The 9,090-nt window shown below is 41.4% G+C and overlaps 1 protein-coding gene across 1 annotated transcript; it reads left to right on the top strand.

The window, feature by feature from the left end:
- Nucleotides 1–377: 377 nt before the first annotated feature.
- On the top strand, nucleotides 378–3,110 carry LOC129857998 (tubulin beta-4B chain-like). Its single transcript, XM_055926829.1, has 4 exons — nucleotides 378–596; nucleotides 1,298–1,406; nucleotides 1,569–1,679; nucleotides 1,911–3,110. Exons 1-4 carry the CDS (start codon nucleotides 540–542, stop codon nucleotides 2,969–2,971), a joined length of 1,338 nt encoding a protein of 445 aa, XP_055782804.1. The 5' UTR covers nucleotides 378–539; the 3' UTR covers nucleotides 2,972–3,110.
- Nucleotides 3,111–9,090: the final 5,980 nt, after the last annotated feature.

Below are 9,090 nucleotides of genomic sequence, written 5' to 3'. Positions count from 1 at the left end.
TTTGTTCCCTCCAAGAAAATAGACCAAATCAAAGGTAAAAAATAATATAAATATGATTATTCATAATTTCTCCCTAATTAGTGTAAGTGATTGAGCGCTGTTTCATGATGCAAACGTTATGATTGAAGGCATTGAATGCTGCAAACTTGAACAAATTCATTCTGTCACGGCATACATGCTAGACTTTTGATAATATGATAATGTTAGTACGATGCACAATCTGAATGTAGGCATAGGCTAATGTAGCCAGTGTTTTATTCTCGCTTAATTTCCTATGCTCCTATAATATTCAGCCTATTAAAACACGTGATGTCGCACTTCCAATCAGAAATCCACCAATCACGTCGCTTACAACGCGGGCACTGCGACCAAACGGACCAATATAATTGCTGTAAATTGAAGCGGTTTTAGAGAATGACCTAACAAAAATACCCTGTACGCACCACTGAGGTATATATAAATACACATATGAGCGCAAAAGTTTGAAGATTGTAGCCATTCGAAGAAGGAAGTTAGATTAATTTTACTCCACTAACAAAATGAGAGAGATTGTTCATTTGCAAGCAGGGCAGTGCGGTAATCAAATTGGCGCAAAGGTTTGTACACGTCTAGGCTTTTTTTAGCCATCTATTTTTTGTATTATGTCAATTATTATTGGTTTAAAAAAAAACTACGGCCAAGTGGCCTCGAGATAATGCTCTGTCAAAGTGTGCGCGAAAACATGTAACCCCTTTGTTCTCAGATTATCAATAATTGTTTGGCGGAAAGTATCATCCTCTCGATTATACATTGGTTGCCTTCCTGTTCCAACAAGTTCAATGATTTTAAGTTGTATGTACTTGTTTTATTCGAGGAACCATTCAAATGATCGAGGTAATGTAATTCAAGGCTGTTGACTGCCCCGCGTTGGACGAACTAGCAGTTATGTCTGGTTCAGGTCATGGAGTGCGCCAAGTCGGCCAGGGCGCGCTCTTTGTGATTACGTTATAGCCTTGCTGTTTTTAGTTTGGTTTATATTTACTTATCGATGTAATAATATATTGAGCATTATTGTCATGTTTTATTTGTACATTTAGCGAAGGACAACGCAGGAAAAAATATATATAAAATGGGTGCCAACTTTTGAAACTCCATTTTGTTTTTGACACTTGACGCATGGAAGCCAGAAAGCAGAACTTTATTTTTTATTAACAAGTTCAAAATGGATTGTTTGCTGCCATTTTGTATTTAATTCAACTGCAAAAATTAACAGTGAATTGACTCTGGATTGGCATTAATTGACGTCTCCCTATGCTAGTTCTGGGAGGTGATTAGTGATGAGCATGGCATTGACCCCACTGGAAGTTACAACGGGGACAGTGATCTTCAGCTGGAAAGAATTAATGTGTATTACAATGAAGCTTCAGGTGAGTTAAGTGGTGATTTCTTGAGCCATAATGGTCTGGTAAATCTGGCAATTGTCCAATTCAGGCTAAATGCAACAAAACCAAAAATGGATCTCCTAGTTACCATTAGCCAGGTACGATTGTTTTGAATTTCTTTTTTAAGTGCTATTTTTGACTTTTCAGGTGGAAAGTATGTGCCACGCGCAGTACTTGTGGACTTGGAGCCTGGGACCATGGACTCTGTGAGGTCCGGACCATTCGGTCAAATCTTCAGGCCTGACAACTTTGTCTTCGGTAAGAAACTTGGAAGTGGTCTATGGGCCAGTATTAGTTGCATGTTACTACAATAAACCTTCATTACTTGACTACAGGCAAACCGTTGCCATTGGTTACTCAAAATAAAGGGTTGCAATGTCACTTAATTAGCTTTGTCATCTCCTGCTTTAGTGTTTGTGTAATCATCACTAGGGCTCAGTTTCATCTCATGTTATCTCTACTTTAACATTATACTTCTGTCCATTACAGGTCAAAGTGGAGCAGGTAACAACTGGGCCAAGGGCCACTACACCGAGGGTGCAGAGCTGGTTGACTCTGTCTTGGATGTGGTGAGGAAAGAGGCTGAGAGCTGTGACTGCCTGCAGGGATTCCAGCTCACCCACTCCCTGGGAGGTGGAACCGGCTCTGGCATGGGCACCCTGCTCATCAGCAAGATCCGTGAAGAGTACCCCGACCGCATCATGAACACTTTCAGCGTGGTGCCCTCCCCAAAAGTGTCAGACACTGTGGTCGAGCCCTACAATGCCACCCTCTCAGTCCACCAGCTGGTAGAGAACACAGACGAGACCTACTGTATCGACAACGAGGCGCTCTACGACATCTGCTTCCGTACCCTAAAACTCACCACGCCCACCTACGGAGACCTCAACCACCTGGTGTCTGCAACCATGAGTGGGGTCACCACCTGTCTCCGCTTCCCCGGCCAGCTCAACGCTGACCTGCGCAAACTGGCAGTCAACATGGTGCCCTTCCCCCGTCTCCACTTCTTCATGCCTGGCTTTGCCCCCCTCACCAGCAGGGGCAGCCAGCAGTACAGAGCCCTGACGGTTCCAGAGCTCACTCAGCAGATGTTTGACTCGAAGAACATGATGGCCGCCTGCGACCCTCGTCACGGCCGTTACCTCACCGTGGCTGCAGTCTTCCGCGGGCGCATGTCCATGAAAGAGGTGGACGAGCAAATGCTGAACGTACAGAACAAGAACAGCAGCTATTTCGTTGAATGGATCCCCAACAACGTCAAGACTGCAGTCTGTGACATTCCTCCCCGTGGCCTCAAAATGGCTGCCACCTTCATTGGAAACAGTACTGCCATCCAGGAGCTGTTCAAGCGCATCTCTGAGCAGTTCACAGCTATGTTCCGCCGAAAGGCTTTCCTCCATTGGTACACAGGAGAAGGCATGGATGAGATGGAGTTCACTGAGGCAGAGAGCAACATGAACGACCTGGTGTCTGAGTACCAGCAGTACCAAGACGCCACTGCAGAGGAGGAGGGCGAGTTTGAAGAGGAGGGTGAAGAGGAGTTGGCTTAAATTGTCAGTTCTCTTTTCTTGTGAAACAGCTGACTGGTTTGTTTTTCACTTCATGTTTCCTGTATCTGACAACCTTCAGCTGTACTTTAAAATGTAAATGTTTTGTTGTTTACTTGCAATAAAAAGAAAAATGGTTAAACACTTGTGTCATTTAATACGATCATGGGTAATGTATAGTAAGTGAAGCTAATGGTAATTTCTTAGAAATGTAGACTTTAACATTACAATTTTGTGAGGGAGGTAACGGTAAATTGTTTGCTATGCAGTTCAGCTATACTGAACAAATATACATGCAACTATTTTGAGGTACAGTTCATATAAAGAAGTCAGTCACTTGAAATAAATTCATTAGACCCTAATCTAAGGATTTCACATGGCTGGAAATACAGATATGCATCTGTTGGTCACAGATACTAGAAAAGGGGGGTGTTGGCCAGTATCTGGTGTGACCACCATTTGCTGCATGCAACGTGACAGTCACAGAAAAGTTGATCAGGCTGTTGCTTGTGGAATGTTGTCCCACTCCACTTCAATGGCTTTGCGAAGTTGTTGGATATTGGTGGGAACTGGAATATGTGGCTGTACAAGTCTATCCAGAGCACCCTGAACATGCTCAATGGGTGATATGTCTAGAAGTATGCAGGCTGTGGAAGAACTGGGACATTTGTAGCATCCAGGAATGGTGTACAGATCTTTGTGACATGGAGCCGTGCATTATCGCGCTGAAACATACGGTGGGAGATGAATGGCACAACAATAGGCCTCAGTATCTGCATTCAAATTGCCATCGAGAAAATTCAATTGTGCTGTCCATAGCTTATGCCTACCCATATCATGGGGCACTCTTCACCTCCACACAACGCCATACACGTGGTCTGCATTTGTGATGCTGGTTGGACGTACTGCCAAATTCTCTAAAAATACATTGGAGGCAACAGCTCTGGACATTGCTGCAGTCAGCATGCCAAATGTACGCTCCCTGTGGTTAGAGCGTTGGACCAGTAACCGAAAGGTTGCTGGATCGAATCACCGAGCTGGCAAGGTAAAAATCTGTCGTTCTGTCCCTGAGCAAGGCAGTTAACCCACTGTTCCCCGGGCGCTGAAGACTGTCGATTATGGAAGCCCCCCTCACCTCTGATTCAGAGGGGTTGGGTTAAATGTGGAAGACACATTTCAGTTGAATGCATTCAGTTGTACAATTGACTAGGTATCCCCCTTTCAACTTGAGACATCTGTGGCATTGTGTTATGTGACAAAACTGCAATTTTTTTGTGGCCCTTTTGTCCCAGCACAAGGTGCACCTGTGTAATGATCATGCTGTTTAATCAGCTTCTTGATATGCCACACCTGTCAGGTGGATGGATTATCTTGGCAAAGAATAAATACTCAGTTGCAGGGATTTAAACAAATATGTGCACAAAATTTGAGAGAATTAAGCTTTTTGTGTGTATGTAAAATTTCCGGGATGTTTTATTTCAGTTCATGAAACATGGGACCAAGACTTAACATGTTGCATTTATATTTTTTGTTAATTGTAGTTCTAGACAAGCCTTTGAACGGTATTCATGTTTGTTTTAGAGAATATTGGTATTTGCAATACATTTTTTAAAGTTAAATATTGGATCTCAAGGATTTTGGTTCCTAAAAGGCAAATATGTAGCCGATTCAAATCTGGTTAGGAAAATCCCATACTAAGAGCATCTGCTAAATGACTAATATTGATTGTGAGTATGAAACCTAAAACAGTGATGTGGAATTATTTTAATTCTAGTGAGGTCAAGGCCCATGCAATCTCCTATTCTCTATTACTAAACATTATGTAGGTAGGACTACAATATAATACAAAATGTGAAATTCCTTTCCTGAAAAGGGGTCACCTGGGCCCAGTTTTTCAGAACATTCAACCCTGAACCCTCATTAAATTCAGTACCCCCTTCACTTTAGATTATATTTTGCCCAAATGTCATTGGATCATTTAAATTATATTTGTAGCATATGATGTATGTTAGAGATTTGGTTCAGTTCTCTCTTAACTACATCCAAAAATGAAGGACCAAATCTGAAGAATGAGCAGCATTTAACGCTACACAATTTTGATCTGGATTTAATGTTTTGGAGAAACTGGGTTCTCTTTAACTGTTGGGCTCCCGAGTGGCGCAGCTGTCTAAGGTACTGCATCTCAGTGCAAGAGGTGTCACTACAGTCGTCCGGGTTTGGCCGGGGTAAGCGGTCATTGTAAATAAGAATTTTACTTCCCTAGTTAAAAAAAATACAAATGAACTGTTTCATGTCATGTGAGAGTAGTCGGTTGTCTTTTCACCTAAATACCACTAGGTGGCACTAATTGTTCTTTGCCCAGAATGCCAGGGACGAGATGAAAGTCAGAGGCCAGGGTTTATGATGAAGCACACCTATGCGCAGGGCCGACGTTATGGGCGGGCGCAATAGGGCCTGGCCCCACCCTACCGTATCTCCTTGCCTTTCCAAATAAAATACTAAAATATTGAACAACTATTGACGCGCGCCGACAGAAAGACCCATATGTCTTGTTTTGCACACTTTGTACAAAATAATAAAATGCAGTACTACAGGATATTTCTTAACGTAGCTCTTTATTAGCTAGCTATAACTGCCATGTTCACGTATCGCCAACCAGGATCAAACTGACCATGACCTAACCATTTGGGTGGTCTTAACCAATCATAGCACAGTATGATATGGCGGTAAAATGCATCCAATTATAATTCAGTATGTTTACGCATATGAATATTACACCATCAATCTTATCTAATGCATCGGAGCGAGCGAAACAGCGCCCCTCTGTCTCCGTAAGTGTAGGCCATGTATCTGGACAAAAGGAGTATTGCATGTCATACTTTTTCTGTATTGACAGTTTCAGATGATATTGTACATTGGCTACAAATCGTAAAACGGGTGCTGTTTCGCTCGCTAGTTTCAGCGGAGAGGAAGAGGCGAAGCGAAAGGGCTCACTCTCACAAATAAAAAATCTGTGCTGAACAATCCCAATGCGATTCTATGGGCAAAATATGTAGACCTATCTTCTCGCCTGCATTTCCTATTTTACAATCTATGATAATCCCGGCGTTGGTACAATGATTTGTATTGTTAGGGCGGGAAATTAGTATCTTATCATTATATAGAGTTTTCTGGTTTCAGCCATTTTCGAATTAGAAAGGAAAGTTGGTGGGTGCACAGTGCACTGTTTGGATGCTGGCTTCCCCTACAGTAAATTAATAATTCAAAATACTTTACCAGAGAGCTTGATTTAGCCACAGATGACCATTAGCTTCTTTGTGGCAATAGGCCTAGCTGATTATTGAGTTGTGTCAGTCAGTGAAAATCACCTAAAATGTGGGAAGATAATGTGTTTTGAGTATAATTAAAAATGTTGAGACAAGTAGAAGGGGAAGGGTGTGTGGGTGAAGATATGGGCATCTCTCTCCAGAATGCATGCACTCAGCTCTCCAGAATGTGCTCTGCTGTCTCCTGACAATTATTGGACATTCATTGTTTCATTGTGTGAGTTGTTTGCCCTTTGATTGTTTATTTTGATCAATTCACAATTACATATGTAACTAGTAGGCCTAGTAAATGTGCCCTTAATCCACATAATTTGGTTACATTCATTTATGTTAATGCATGTATTAGGGTCATTTACCATTATCATTCTAGAAGTGGAAACGTTGTTTGCAGAGTTCACGTATGGTTCACAACCTGCTACACTACTGAGAAACAAGTTTTGGTTTATTTCATAAGCCTCATTTAGGAGTTTTGTCCACAAAAAAATGTATCCACGTGAGCAATGAGCATGTGTGTGGTTACTCCATTGAGGGAGCTGGAGCTGAGTACCCAACCTGCTAAGTTGATACAATGTTGCACTTCAGTGGTGATAGCTCAAGTTAAGACATAGAAAGGGTGGGAGACAGGCGGAGTAGAGAGCTTAATGCATTGAAAAAAACGGAATTTTCCTCAGGATATTTTTTTACTGTTTTTATTTGTTGGCTTTAGGCCTTCATAATTTACTTAGTTGGCAATGGCCTATTGCTGCATTGGCCTATAGAGGCTATCTGAGTTCCATGACGTAAGTACTTTCTTTATCTTTATACACTACCAGTCAAAAGTTTGGAAACACCTACTCATTCAAGGGTTTTTCTTTATTTTTACTATTTTCTACATTGTAGAATAATAGTGAAGACATCACAACTATGAAAGAACACATATGGAATCATGTAGTAACCAAGAAAGTGTTAAACAAATCAAAATATGTTATATTTGAGATTCTTCAAAGTAGCCACCCTTTGCCTTGATGACAGCTTTGCACACTCCTAATAAATCTGTGAAAGTACACCTTGGAGATTTATGTTTGTGGCCTTGTGACCATTTTATGAAATCATATGAAACTTCTCTGAATCATACTAGACACCTTAATAAGGCATAACATATAACACATTTGTTGATAAGTACAACTTTAACTTCTCTAGAGCCTGTAACGTACAAAAGTGTTTTTTCTTCAGTATTGTGACTGATGGGATTAAATGAGTTAATATCACAGATTTTCTTAACCCAGAGGCACAGCACCCAGAGATTTTTGTGACCGCTTGCGAAACAGACCAATCAGAAGATGTCACGTTCGTCGTAAGGATGAGACCAAGGCGCAGCGTGAGTAGAGTTCCACATAATTTTAATAAATCGAAACTCACCAAAAACAAACCAAATAAAGAACAAACTAAACGTGACGCTACTGGTATACACTCAGGCAACTCAATGTAGACAAGATCCCACAACACAAATGAGGAAAATGGCTACCTAAATATGATCCCCAATCAGAGACAAGGATAAACAGCTGTCTCTGATTGGGAACCATATCAGGCCAACATAGACATAAAAAAAACCTAGACATACAACACCCCTAGACATACAACACCCCTAGACATACAAAACCCCTAGACATACAAAACTAGCGTACCCACCCTAGTCACACCCTGACCTAACCAAAATATATAGAAAAACAAAGATATCTAAGGTCAGGGCGTGACAGAAGAAGGTCTGGGGTTTGAGCTTGGCCGTGTTCAATAGGATCAAACCCGTAAGGTATCATGCGCACATTGTGAGTAGTTATTTATGATATTATACTAATGAGTAGTTATTTATGATGCAAAGTTCATTGTAGATCAGTCAGTCAGCAGTCACCTGAAATGTCGGCTGCGAAGTCGAACAAGCCCAATCGGAAAAATGAAAAATTATTAGTTTACATTTTCTCGAAATCTAAAAGCGCACACTAGATTCGAGCTAATATCTTTAGTAGTTGAACATGTTATTGAACAACTTTTTATATCGAAGTAGTGCCTTTGACGGTCTACACATGCACAGTTCTGCGCGAGACGATGAGAAGACCCTGACTGCAGTGTGCAGTGTGGGGTGTGTCACGCCCTGGCCTTAGTTATCTTTGTTTTCTTTATGATTTTAGTTAGGTCAGGGTGTGACATGGGGGATGTATGTGTTTTGTATTGTCTAGGGGATTGTATGTCTATGGTTGCCTAGATTGGTTCTCAATTAGAGACAGCTGTCTATCGTTGTCTCTGATTGGGAGCCATATTTAGGCAGCCATAGTCATTAGGTAATTTGTGGGTGATTGTCTATGTCTATGTGTAAGTTGCCAGTGTCTGCACTTATTTGTTTTGTATAGCTTCACGTTCGTCGGTTTGTTGTTTTGTAGTTTTGTTTAAGTGTTCTTCAGTACGTCGCTTAAATAAATAGATTATGTATTCACTTCACGCTGCGCCTTGGTCCTCTTCTCTTTCACGTTACGACGATCGTGACAGGGTGGCTCAATGTGGGCGGAGTCAAACGTCGGGGCCGGGCTCAACGTGGGCGGAGTCAAACACGTTTAACATGAACCCTTCCCGTCTCCTTCAAGGTCACCCAAGTTGAGGTAAACGTCAAAGGTATCAACATCAACGAAAGCGAATCTTAATCGAACCTAACCTAATCTACATGGATAAAAATATAAACCATGGAAGTAAGTGAGACTATCATTATGCATAATCTACTTTGTAATATTCATGTTATACCAGTGCAGTGGTATATTTTTATATGAC

Source organism: Salvelinus fontinalis, chromosome 6 (genome assembly GCF_029448725.1).
Source record: "Salvelinus fontinalis isolate EN_2023a chromosome 6, ASM2944872v1, whole genome shotgun sequence".
Taxonomy (NCBI): domain Eukaryota; kingdom Metazoa; phylum Chordata; class Actinopteri; order Salmoniformes; family Salmonidae; genus Salvelinus; species Salvelinus fontinalis.
Note: the sequence above shows the minus strand (reverse complement) of the source record. Positions and strands in the feature narration are given on the sequence as shown.